The sequence below is a fragment of the Hyla sarda genome, chromosome 5, assembly GCF_029499605.1.
Source record: "Hyla sarda isolate aHylSar1 chromosome 5, aHylSar1.hap1, whole genome shotgun sequence".
Classification (NCBI taxonomy): domain Eukaryota; kingdom Metazoa; phylum Chordata; class Amphibia; order Anura; family Hylidae; genus Hyla; species Hyla sarda.
Window position 1 is genome coordinate 218,436,600 of NC_079193.1, and position 14,191 is coordinate 218,450,790.

The 14,191-nt window shown below is 40.7% G+C and overlaps 1 protein-coding gene across 1 annotated transcript in view; it reads right to left on the minus strand.

The window, feature by feature from the left end:
• Window positions 1-6,929: 6,929 nt before the first annotated feature.
• The window catches only part of LOC130274555 (uncharacterized), a 75,816-nt gene continuing 68,554 nt past the window's right edge, over window positions 6,930-14,191 (minus strand). The window contains exons 5-7 of the mRNA XM_056522994.1: window positions 13,194-13,403; window positions 9,764-9,905; window positions 6,930-7,783 (exon numbers count right to left, since the gene is read on the minus strand). Of these exons, the coding sequence (XP_056378969.1) occupies window positions 9,765-9,905; window positions 13,194-13,403 (351 nt within the window). The 3' untranslated portion in view covers window positions 6,930-7,783; window position 9,764. The remainder of the gene's footprint in view (window positions 7,784-9,763; window positions 9,906-13,193; window positions 13,404-14,191) is intronic.

A 14,191-nucleotide genomic window follows, 5' to 3' on the forward strand; every position in this document is an offset into this window, starting at 1 on the left:
ATTTGTGACAGTGACTCGTTGAGACTACCTGCCTCCATCTCCACTGTATACTGCCACGGTGTGTCTGGGTCCTCTGTCTCGCATCCCTTGTAATAACCCTCCAGCTCCTCTGGCTGCTCCTGCTCCTCCTCTCCTGTCCAATGACCAGAAACACCGGCCATCTCATCCACCGTAAACTGTGCTCCGCTCTGCCCCTCATCATCCTCCTCCAGTTCATCTCCCACAGGACTCATGTAAGCTTCTGATGTAGGCGCAACGTCTCCATTGCCGTGCCCAGCCATGTTTTCAATCATTTTTTGGAGTAAATGTAGGAGTGGAATTACGTCGTTCATGGCGTAATTCAAGCCACTAATAAAAAATGTGGCTTCCTCAAAGGGCCTCAGCAAACGGCAGGTGTCAGGTATGAGCTGCCACTCGTTCACATTGAAGTTACACAGGGGAGTACTCCTATCTGCTTGTATCATCAAAAAATCTGTCATGGCTTTTCTTTGTTTGTATAGTCTGTCCAACATATGGAGGGGGAAATTCCAACATGTGGCAAAGTCACAAATGAGACTATGTTGTGGGATACCTTTCTGATGCTGCAGCTCAAGCAAAGTGTGCTTGGCGGTGTACAAGTGGCTGAAGTGCATGCACAGTTTCCTTGCCATTGTCAGGATGTCTTGCAAATGGGGTAAAGACTTGATGAACTTCTTGACAACCCGATTCAACACGTGTGCCATGCAGGGCGAATGGTTCACACTTCCTTGTCGCAGCGCGGCCACAATGTTCTTCCCATTGTCCGTCACCATGGTTCCCATTTCCAGATTTCGTGGAGTAAGCTATACCCGGATTTCTTCCATAATGAACTTTAGCAGTTCCTCCCCTGTGTGACTCCGTTCACCAAGGCAAACCATGTGAAGGACGGCTTGACACCGCTGTGCCCTACACACGTGGTACGATGAAGGGCCACCGAGATTTGGACATGCAGTGGAGGCCGAGGACACGGGGGAGGAGGAGGAGGAGGCGCACACTGTAAAAGGACCAACGGTCTGGGAGCCAGAGCGTGGAGGAGGAAGCGGTGTTACCTTTCCAAGTTGCTGTTGTGGCTGTGCAGGAACAACATTTACCCTGTGGGCCGTAAAAGACATGTATTGTCCCTGCCCGTAGTTACAGCTCCACACGTCGGCGCTGCCGTGCACTTTTGAACACACCAACAGGCTCAAGGACTGGCCCACCTTCTCTTGTGCAAACTTATGCAGGGCTGGTACTGCCTTCTTTGCAAAGAAATGACGGCTTGGGACTCTCCACCTCGGCTCGGCACAAGCCATCAATTCCCTGAAAGCTGCAGAGTCCACCAGTTGGAAAGGGAGGGACTGCAACACCAGCAACTTGGACAGGAGCACATTCAACTTCTGCGCCGTTGGATGAGTGGGCGCATACTGTTGTCTCTTGGACATGGCTTCGCCGATCGATTATTGGCGGAATGGCTAACAAAAAGCGGAAGAAGCAGGAGTGCCAGAAGGAGGGTTTGACACAATGCTCCCTTCGGCTGAGGTGGCTGGATGACGGAGGGAGCGGATGGCCACTGGGTGATGCGGCAGGCTGGACCACTACATCAGAGCCACGGTTATCCCAGGCCGCTTTATGGTGGCGAATCATGTGTTGACGCAGGGCCGTGGTGCCGAGATTGGGACCCTGGCCACGCTTCACTTTCTGCCCACAGATTTTGCATGTGACTACGCTAAGGTTATCCGGATTCTTTATGAAGAACAATCACACCGCAGAGTAGCTGATTTTCCCACCCGCAGTCCGCACTTTTTCACTGCTATTGGCACCGTCTCCAGGAACCCCTGTCCCACTACCTCCCTGAATGGTAGCTTGCCGCGAAGTAGGTGGTCTCCCCCTGGCACGTTTGGCTCCTGAATTTCCACTACTGCCACCACCACGCTGATTGCCAACCGTGCTACCGCCTTGCTGCCTCATAGACAAAGAGCTAATCTCTTCTCCTGATGATGATGAAGCCCCGGCTTCTGCACCCTGCTCCCAATTGCTATCAGCTTCATCATCATCAAAAGATGTGTGCACGTCACTGATGTCCTCCTCGTGTTCCACAACAGTGTCTGCCTCAGGACCCTGAACAATTGAAACACCGCCTCCCACGTCACTCTCCGCATCACTACTTGCCCGCCTTGCGGAGCAAGCGACGCATGTCTCCTCACATTCTTGGCTGCCCATTAGCTGCTGACTGTCCTCTATTACATCGTCCTCACTAAAAAGTGGAGCTGAACCCAAAGCATGAGATACTTCTTTGGAAGAGGGAACAGCATAGGACAAAGGCAATGGGATTGCAGGGACTGCTCCCGGGCCATGCCAACTGAGGGTTGTGTCTGAGGAACCCACCGACTTTTGACTGGGGTTGTGAGATGTCACTTGTGATGATGGGGATGAGTGTGCAAACCAATTGACGAGGAGAGATGGGTCCACTACATGACCGCTGGGTGTTAACAGGAGCTCAGGCCTATTGCTGTGACTCCTGCTGCCACTCGCCCCAAGTCTGCTGCCAACTCTGCCTGATGTTTGTAGGCGTCTGCCCCTTCTCTGTGCATGTCCTGGCACTTCCCTGCCTGACATACTTAGTGCGTTTATGAGGGTATAGAACAGCAGCAGGCGATTACTTATGGCTGTCCTTTCAAAGTATATAGGCCCTAGACAGAATAACAGTTACTAAATAGTACACTCCTTTGTTGTATGTATGCCCTTTGCAATGATGAGCGCACTTGTATGCGTATTTCTACGCAGAAAAAGCACTTTTTTTTTTAAATACACCAGCAGGTGTATACTAATGTGTGGAATGGCACTGAATTTAGCACAGAGACAGAATAACAGGTAGTAAATAGTACACTACTTGGTTGTATGTATGCCCTTTGCAATGATGAGCGCACTGTTAAGCGTATTTATAAGCAGAAAAAAACTCTTTTTTTTGTTGTATACACCAGCCGGTGTATACTAATGTGTGGAATAGCACTGAATTTAGCACAGAAACAGAAAAACAGGTACTAAATAGTACACTACTTTGTTGTATGTATGCCCTTTGCAATGATGAATGTATTTGTACGCAGGAAAAACTTTATTTTTTCTTTAATACACCGGCAGGGGTATAACGTGGGGTATAACACTGAATTTAGCACAGAGACAGAAAAAAGGTGGTATATGGTACGCTATTTGCTTGTATGTAGGCCCTTTGCAATGATAAGGCCACTGAAAAAGCGTATTTGTACGCAGGAAAACTTTTTTTTTCTTTCATACACCGGCAGGTGTATAACGTGTGGTATAACACTGAATTTATCACAGAGACAGAGTAACAGGTGAAAAATGGTAAAAAGGCACTAAAGTCCACACTAATATGACTTATTTCTGAACAGCAGCAGGACCCAACTGGGCAGCACCACAGAATTTTTTTTTTACAGGGATTAAACCCTAAATTGCACTCTGTCACACAATTGTGAGAATCAGATTTGTGGAGCAACAGAAAAAACTCAATTGGGCTGAAAAAAGAGATTAGATGCTCCATACAGGTAAAACAGCTGTGAGATCTATGACGCAGGTGACTGCTATGCAGCACCTCTATGCCTGCTATATGGAGTAAGGAGAATACAAGGTTTTGCTAGAATCGTTCTCGGTCAGAACTGCGGCAACACTGTGCCCTGTGTCTTTCCCTAATGCTGATGTCACCGCTGCATATATGCTGTATAACGCCGTTGTATGCGATCGGCACACAGACGTGCAGTCACTTCCTTTCCCTATCTCGTGCATAGGAGAAATGACCAGAGGGAAGATGGCCACCGATTATATAGGGCTGTGACATCACAGGGGTCAATGAACACTGATAGGCTGCATCTGACATGTGATTCAGGGTCAGCCCACCTACCTTCATTCCCGCCGCTGTTTCCCACCCTCCCATAATCCCCTGCCCCATGTACTCACATGTGGATCCGCCATCTTAGGTCTTCAATAGCCTGGAACACTGTAAAATGGAGTTTAATGAAGTGATTCGCGCGATAGAATTGCGGCGATATTTGTATTCGTTGCAAATCGAATTTTTCATGAAATTCGTAACGAATTCGGGTTCGTCAACTTTGATTCGCTCATCTCTAATTGTGTTGTTTAAGTGCACCCTTTATTTTTTTGGAGCAGCGTATATTACAAGCATCAGACGTTCCTTGGTCTTTCTTAAGCCGACCCTTCATATTTACAGTGCACCTAAACTTTTAAAGGGGTACTCCACTGCTAGACATCTTATGCCCTATCCAAAGGATTGGGGATTAGATTTCTGATCGCGGGGCCCCACTCGATCTCCCACAGCACCCAGCATTCTAAACAAACGCCAGGTTCCTTCGGCAGTGGTCGTGATGTCAAGGCCATGCCCCCTCTTGTACGTCACGCCATGCCCCCTCCATTCATGTCTATGGGAGGGTGTGTGTCATCAGACACGCCCCCTTCCATAGTCATGAATGGAGGGGGTGTGACATCATGAGGGGGCGTGGCTGTGAGGTCATGATCACGGTCTCTGGATCTGAGCGTTCTGAACAAAATAATCAGAACGCTGGAGCAACAGAGTACCCCTTTAAACTCATAGTCATTTTGCTGTCATGCACAGTATCACAGTATCATTAAATAGATATAATAAATTATTAATGAATCAGCCCTTAAAAAGTGAAACCTTGTTGCCAGCAATTGGCTTCAAAGTCAGCTTCAAATAGCGTTCTATTCTACTAGCTAAAAGTGGATGAAGTTAAAAAGAAAAGATCTGGACGGGATTTGAGAAAACACTGCATTTTCGGTATATTTTGGATTTTTCCCAAAGACTTTATTGTAGAGGTCAAAATAAATAACAAATCTGCAATTAAATGTTATTTATGTCGAGTTTTCTCCAGAAACACTGCAGAACCACAACAAAACAACAACTGAATATTTTTAATATTTTTTTCCAGTTTGCATAAACCTCATATAAAATCCTCAGCAATAATACTGCAACTATTTAGTGCGGATTCCCTACTTCTAATTTACCTATGTAAAAAACTGCAAAAATCCACAGCACATGCGTCAGAGCCCTCTGGTGCTTTGTTTGCTCCTCTAACCCTGTGCCTCGCCATATTACAGCATATATAATATCTTTGGGCCAAATACAGACCTGTGCAAACAGCATAAATGGCCCATCCAGGCTGACACGGAATTCAGGAGGTGTAATCAGTGCTGACTAGGAAGTTCAGCATGTAAATTCAGCATCAATTCCGAGCCAATTCCACTCAAAACTGATTTAGTAAGAAAATATAAAGTCCCATTGACTTCAATGGGCTTTTACTTGTGGATTCCTTCAGAACAATGAACATGTTCTACCTTAAAGGGGTTATCCAGGAAAAAACTTTGTTTTATATATCACCTGGCTCCAGAAAGTTAAACAGATTTGTAAATTACTTCTATTAAAAAATATTAATCCTTCCAGTACTTATGAGCTTCTGAAGTTAAGGTTGTTCTTTTCTGTCTAAGAGTTCTCTGATGACACGTGTCTCGGGAAACGCCCAGTTTAGAAGCAAATTCCCATAGCAAACCTCTTCTAAACTGGGCGTTTCCAGAGACAGGTGTCATCAGAGAACTCTTAGACAGAAAAGAACAACCTTAACTTCAGAAGCTCATCAGTACTGGAAGGATTAAGATTTTTTAATAGAAGTAATTTACAAATCTGTTTAACTTTGTGGAGCCAGTTGATATTTAAAAAAAGTTTTCCCTGGAATACCCCTTTAAGCCTCAGAAATTCCTGTTTTCCCTGTTTGTCGGGTTGTGTGCCAAAATGTGGTGCACATTGCGCCACAAATTGTGTCTGCGCCAGAATTTTCAATGGAATTTTTAACAGAATTTGTGACAAAAAAACAAAACTCACTTTCCATTTACTCAGCAAACCTGAAAAGGGGTATGGCCACTGGGAATGGGGTGAGGCCATCAGAAAGGGGGCATTTTCTTGTCATTTTTGAAAAAATCCCACCATATTTATACATTTTTCCACAGAAAATGTAGTGGATTTAAGCTCTAGAAAACCCGACAACTCAGAGCAATTGTAAAAAAAGCAAAATGTAAAGAAAAGTTCAAAACGTAGGGAAACTTTAATAAATACCGTGGAAAAATACCAGTCAGGAAACAATACCTACAAAGAAAGTTCCTTTGGATAGGGGATAAGATGTCTAGGGGTGGAGTACCCCTTTAATAAACAGTGCTAATTGCTAACAATGTGCTTATGTGGGGAAAACTGCACTGGTGTATATATGGCTGGATGCGGCCCACCACTCTACCATTTATGTATTTTTCTCCCTGAATTATCATTTAGGAAATTCTTTCTTCCATTATTTCTGTGTGAAGAGCAATACACAGCGATAGACATGAGGCAGTACAATCTACATCATTAGGAAAGCAAAGGGATGTGCTGGCCCCTTTACCAAGGTGACTACCACAGAGGTGGTGCTAACCTTGTGTCACATGGGATGTTATTGTGCAAAACAATTTTTGGGTGAAAAAAAAACATATAAATATACACAAACTACACAAAAATATACAAAAAATGCAGTCATTTTTCTTCAAAAGGGTAGTCCAGAATTAGAAAAATGCTGCTTCTTGTTTTTCTTTTCAAAAAAACAGCATTACTCCTGTCAACCATGTGTGTAGTTTGGCAGCTCAGTCCCGTTCACTCCAAAGGAGCCAAGCTGTAATACCACACACAACCTGTGGACAGGAGTGGTGCTGTTTTTGCAAGATAGCAGCAGTGTTTTTCTAGTCCTGGACAGCCCCTTTAAACGGGTATTCTGGCCAAATGCATCTTATCCCCTATCCAAAAGATAGGGGATGAGATGTCTGATAGCAGGGTGCCCATGAATGGAGGGGGCCTGGCGTGACGTCACGAGGTGGCGTGGCATGCTGTCACATCTCCAGTCCTGGAAACATATAGGTTTCAGAGACTGGAGACGCAGTCCTGCACAGAATGAGGGTACTTCACGGAGATCACGGGAGGAGGGGTCCCAGCGGTAGGGCTCCCGCGATTAGACATCTTATCCCCTATGCTTTTGGATAGGGGATAAGATGTATTTGTCTGGAATACTCCTTTAATTTTTAAATACAGTAAATACATACAAAAGGAGCCAGTTATAAGACATTGAAGTTATTACCCATACGACAGTAAAGCCTTCTTAGCTTCTTTATTATGTTTCTGAATTTTATTCTTTCAGGATACTACGGAGTTCAGGATAGTGGCTTCTCCAAAGATTCATGTCAGTAAAACCTGGGTAACCAGGTGCTCCTCTGTCATTATTTAGCCACTGAGGCTGTTAGCAGAGAACTATGCACATTTTTACAGTCTGGCTCTGCTTCTTTTCCAGCAGGTGTTACAAGAAGACCTGAAGTTGCCTTCCTCGCATCTTGGTGATTTATTCCTATGTAGATCTCATCTGAGCGTATCCAGTTGTTTTGAACATTATGATCCTGGTTGTTCCTTTCTTAATGATGCATATGAATGGTAAACTAAAAATAAAATACAACAATCATTAAGAAGATGACTTTTAGAGTGCATTTTTTTGCAAGGCGTTGTAATTGTTTAAAGATGCAGCTCTAGATGTTCTTGTAGAGCAAACTTGTTTAATTATATTTCCTTTACAATTCCCAACACAATGTCATTCTTCTTCTGCTTGTCTTGCAAAACTGCTTAGAAACACTTCCACTCTTGGTTTGGAATATTTTTGTGCTTAATCCAGAACTTTAGCTAAAAGAAAATGCAAAAGTGTTCTATAATCAAAAGGTTTCAAAACATTTTTTTTCCCATAAAACTTTAGGAAATGATCATAGTATCACTGCACTGTATGAAAATACCTGTAAATAAACTGTAACGGTTTTAAAAAGGTTATCCTTAATGTTATTCAGGGGCATATGGAAATCATAGCAAAGATATCCTGAAAAGAGTGTGTAGTAAACTTATGGGGCGAGATTAAGCAAAGCCTGTGCAGAGGAAAAGTTGACCAGTTGCCCACAACAACTAATCGATTTACCAACAAACGCTGTCAAAAATCAGTTTTTGCTATGGGGATTTGCTACTACTCTGGAAAGTTCCTGACATGGACAGAGGTGTCAGCAGAGAGCACTCTGGTGAGACTGAAAAAAAAAAATCAAAAAGAAAAGAACTTCCTCTGTAGCATACAGTAACTGATAAGTACTGGAAGGATTAAGATTTTTTAATAGAAGTAATTTAAAGATCTCTTTAATTTTCTGAAACCAGTTGATTTGAAAAAATTTACACCTGTAAACCTTTCCTAATAAAAAAAATGGAATCACCCCCCATTTTCCCATTTTTTAAATAAAATACTATAATCAAGCATAAACATAGTCATATATGGTACCGCCACGTGTGTAAATGTCAAAACTATTAAAATATAAGATTAGTTGAACTGCACGGTTTATAACACACGTAAAAAAAATAGTAAAGTCCAAAATTGGCCATTTTTGGACACTTCATATACCAAAAAAAAATTATAAAAAGCAATGTAAAAGTCCCATCAAAACAAATTTCTGATAAAAACTACAGATCACAGTGCAAAAAAGTGAGCCCTCATATAGCCCTGAAAATTGAAAAGTTATAGGGGTCAGAAGAGGACAATTTTAAACATACAAATGTTTGTGCATGTAGTTATAATATTTCTTAAGTAGTAAAATTAAATAAAACCTACATAAATTTGGTATTGTTGTTACCGTATGGACCTAGAGAATAAAAGTACACTGCAAAGAAACGGGAGCCCCAAAAGTTGCAAAATTACGTTATTTTTATTTTCCAGTTACATTTTTTTTTGTTTTGTTGTAAATTTAGTTATGAAATGATTGATGTCATTACATAGTACAATTGGCAATGCAAAAAAACAATCACTTATATGGGTCTATAAGGGCAAAACTGTTATGATTTTTAGAAGGGGAGGAGGAAAAAACGAAAGTGCAAAAAGGAAAATTGGCCTGGTCATTAAGGTGTTATATATATATATATATATATATATATATATATATATATATATATATATACAATAAATCTCTATCCACTCCCAGTACTCCTGCAACGATGCTCCAGTCTCCAGTGCGATCCTCTTCCTGCTTCTTGTCGTCCACAGGTCACACTGCAGCTCAGCCTTGGGCCGTGATTGGCTTAGCAGCAGTATGATATAATGAGCCCAGGCACCAGGAAGAAGACCAGGACCCGGGCCCAATACATCACACTGTCAGTCAGCCTATCACCTGCTGAGGCGGGACATCGCTATGGCCAGTGATTAGCATAGCTGTAGCGCAAGGTGTCAACCCCCAGAAGAAGGAAGAGGATTGTACTGGGGACTGGAACAGGACACCAGAGGCACTGCAAGAGCACTGGAGGTGAGTAGAGGTTTATTTTTCATATACCACACAATGGGCATCATTTTTTTTTTTTTATAAAAAAAATCTCCTGCCAGAAAATTCCTTTAAAGGCTATAGACACCTTTAAACTGACTTTTTTTTTATTGTTCTGTGGTTTCTTGAATAAATGACAATGCAACTTTGTAAAGAGCTTATGACTGGTGACTACAATGTTACTAGTGAGTACAGTATCTGCATGTAAAAATTTTGCATGGCAAAGGTGTCCATAGCCCTTGAATATGTTCTATTTCTAATTAAAAGTTCTCTAAAATATTACAAAAAGACAGTGTGGAGTCAGAATAAGGTGGAATGTTACCTCAGTTGTCCGCTGTACTTTGTTTCCTCTCTCTTACATCCACTGTGTCACACATTGGAGAATAGATTTGTTTGACATGATCCTCGACAGTATTGTTTACTTCACTAGGTAACAGGCTTATACCACCGAACTCTCCAAATATCTATGAGAATATGGACAAAACATGGCTTTGTTTAACTATAAAAAAGCAGAATTACAGCAAGGTATATAATAAAAAATTACGTAATAAAACATTAGCTGCAACTTCCCTGAGGTCTCCCTCAAGTATTTCTTTTATATTAACTTTAATGTGTTTTTACAGTATATCCCCTTTTACCTGAGAAAATTAGTAGTAGAAATTTCAATTTAGGGAAGGGTCATACATGCTGTATGTTGCTGCATATTTGCTGCTGTGTATTTTCCTACCCATTGAAGTCAGTGGGTAGCAAATTCAGCTGGAGAAAATATGCAGCAAAATACGGCACGCGTGACCCTACCCTTACTGCATGCCACCTCCCATAGACTTGCATTGAGAGGGTGGGGAGTGACGTCACATGGGGGCGGAGTCGTGACATCACAAAACTCCGGCCCCAGAGATTGCGGGGTTCCCCAGCAGCAGGACCAAGGCGATCAGACATCTTATCCCCTATCCTTTAGATTGGGGATAAGATGTCATAGGACAAAAGTACCCCTTTAAGTCAGAGGTTCCCAACAGAGGTCTCAAGGCCCACCAACAGTTCAGGATTTTTCCTAATATGTTCTAATGGAGTAACGGAGAAAAAAAACATCAGACTGTTGAGAGAGCCTTAAAGGGGTACTCCCGTGGAAAACATTTTTTTTTTCAAATAAACTGCTGCCAGAAAGTTAAACAGATTTGTAAATGACTTCTATTTAAAAATCTTACTCCTTCCAGTACATCTTCAGAGGAAGTTGTATTTTTTTTGTGTTCTTTTCAGTCTGATCACAGTGCTCTCTGCTGACACTTTTGTCCATGTGAGGAACTGTCCAGAGTAGGAGAAAATCCCCATATCAAGCCTCTCCTGCTTTGTACAGTTCCTGAAATGGACAGATGTGTCAGCCAGAAAAGAACTCCAGAAAGAAATACAACTTCCTCTGAAACATACAGCAGCTGATTAGTACTGGAAGGACTAAGATTTTTAAATAGAAGTAATGTACAAATCTATTTAACTTTCTGGCACCAGTTGATTAGAATTTTTTTTTTCCACCGGAGTACCCCTTTAATGACTGTGTTGGAGACCGCTGGTTTAAGGCATGCTTCCAGTTTGAGAAAAATGTCACATGTCACAGTGGATTGTCAGGTGAATGGGGTGAGGTAGAGTTTCTGCATAACCAGGTGGAGAAAACTCTGAGCTGAGTACAATGCAGGATAGATGTCCATGGTAGAAAGGAAATAATATACATCATTGATTTATTAGAAGTCTTCGCTCATCACCAACATTATGTATGTTCTATATATTGGTAAGTTAACAAAAATAAATAAAATAATATTATTAATCGGAAATTATCTGTATAAAGCTCTACTATAATTTTAAAAGACATACACTATCTGAATGAATCTACTTTTACAGTAGAGTATACGAAATATTATCTCCTGCCCTTTATCAGCTTGTTTACTGGAAGATGTTGAACTATCAAGTGTCGCTGGGAATGCTGTAACCTTTGCTGAAAATGATGAGGATTTCACTTTTTGCTAGTATTAATTTTGAAACATTGAAAGAAATTAAATTCAGTATTCAAAAAAAATAAAAAAGGCAGAGTTCACAGCCAATTCCATTTCAAGAGAAAACAACCCGGAGCATAAGCGTAAGAATAAGGAGAAACTAATTTGTTTTTATTAAGGGAGGATAGATGGGCTGGACAGTTAAAAAAATCAAAAGGAACCCGGGGCTACAATTGCATTTCTAATTATGTGACCTATTGTGTCACCTGTTATCATAGCAAACACAGCTATCTATTAATGTAGATAGCGACACTTTAGAAACAAACACACATTTCACAAGAGTGGCACAAGAGTTGACATCCTAAATTTTGTAAGATGCCCTTTAATCAGGTCTTATCAATGTAATATGCGCCACAATCTTTCCGAAGCTGCCGGTGTTTTAAGAGTTTACTTGCTTTGAGCCTTTTTTCCAAATCCTGAATTTCTACACAGGCCATGTCTTCATGAGAGCAAAAAGAAATACTCTTTAAAATGCATTATCAGTGTTATTTTTCCCCAGAGAACGCAAGCATTTTCAGTCCTTATAATTATGTATGGTACTATAGTTAATATATTACCCTTTGTTTTGAACATTGTTTTTAAAGGAGTATTTTTTTTTAAATGTCATCTGGTGCCAGAAAGTTAAACAGAAAATATATCAATTTGGTCTGGGCCCATAGGACTCTGGTTACGCAACTGTACACCACTTTAAAGTGGCCATGTATGGTCCTCTGTGCTACTAAGTGTCACTTACAGTAGGATTGGGGGGATCTAGAGGAAAATAGTTTTAGTAGAGGACCAATAAAAATTCTTAAAAACATGTTGGTGTGGTGGTCCCATTATTTTAAAACAGATAGAGGTAGTAATAGTAGAGTACCTTAGGCACATAGGACTCTAATTTCATCAGTGTATACCCCTTTAAAATGGCCATGTCAGGTCTCCTTTGAGTCCCGCCTCCCTGCTCTCACAAAGTGATTGACAGCTGTATCTGCGTGCAAACTTATACAGCAGGAGCTGTCAATACCTATGGGCGGGGAAGACAAGACCCAGAGGTTTTCTTAATGAGTCTTGGAAACAATTAAACAGATTTTGTGCATTAAATTATCAAATCTCTGAGCTTCACCGTCATTTGTGTGTCTTATGCTGTCCTCAGGAAGGGGCCCATGGGAGACCTGACAGAGCCTCCTTAATGGTAGATTTCAAATCAGCACTGTATTGATGATAGGGAGCTGAAATGATTAAAATAGGACAGAACATAGAATCCAATGTAAACCTGTATAGTTTAATCCATTAGAATTAAAATAAAGGCCTCATTTTGAGAATCACAGTAAAAATATGGGTGAAACTACATACACTTATTTGGCAAAAACATTTGAGGAATCTTTTAGGTATGGAATGAGCTTAATTTATCACAATAAATTAAATGTTCAACTTTCTGCCTGATTTTCTGCCTGTTTTTCCTATATACTATTTACAATAATAAACTATATTGGCTCTGTTTGGTACCATATTAAAACCATATTTGTGTCACAAAATGTTAGGTACAAAACAATGAAAGATTGCTGGATTTTTATGTCACTTAACGATATTGTAAAGATGCCTGGTAATTTATGGCAGGCTCACTTGTATGACTAGACTAGATTTTACTTCTTCTGACCCGAGGCTCACATTTATCTGCAAAAATCCCATGTATTTAATTGCATTAAAAAGGAAATTTGTAAATAAATTTACCTCAACAATGGCGCCATCTGGTAGACGAAGGAACTGTCGATGTAGGACTCGATAGCCTCTTAGTTGAATGGCATAAATCATTACATGAGTTGTTATATCTTTTGAGCCGTCTTCATCACCGTTTGAACTGTAATGTTCCAGATGCTGGATATTGGAGGTTGACAGTTTTTTAGTTGTTTCTTTATTCCAGATGTAGTCATATACTGTGACCTAGGCAAAGAAAACTTCTTTTGACCACTGAATTGCTAGTAATATAATAGCAAAGTACACTAATAAAACAAAATGGATACTGTATTGTTACTTACCCCCCTTTTTTATGTTTATACAGTTTAATGTATAAGTGGAATAAGTGGGTAAACAGCAGTCAGTGTAAAGATCTATAATATTCAATGTATTCATTATTGACATTGCTTAACCCCTTAAAGGGGTACTCCGGCCCCAAGACATCTTTTTTTTTTTTTTTTTTAGATAGTGTGACATACAACATGAGAGACAATAAAGTATACCATTGTGAGGATTAAATACAAATACTGTATCCAAATACTGTAGTCAATCTGCAAGACAATATATTTTATTGTGTCTAACATTGTTTATACATATATATATATATATATATATATATATATATATATATTACTTCTTACAAGCAGTTTTTCGTCGATGTCCACTCACAATGCACTATGTTCCAGGCGTGTCTAATTTTCATAATAAGCCTGCATAGGTATCGTGATGTTTTTAGAAGTCAATCAATGATTTTAAGACACATGAAGGTCAGTGTTGTGAAATATGGTTTATGAATAAGGCTATGCTTGCCGAAACGCGTCAACCCATCTCTATGCCAATGTGTGTGAAACTGCTTATGTTTTTACGGCAGATGATTCTGCATCTCTCTCTCTCTTATTGGATTCTGTACTGTATAACATATTGCTGATATTAACATTTACCAATGTCAGTCCGGGCTCAAGTCCTGAAGGATTGAATGGGAACTGAGTTACATC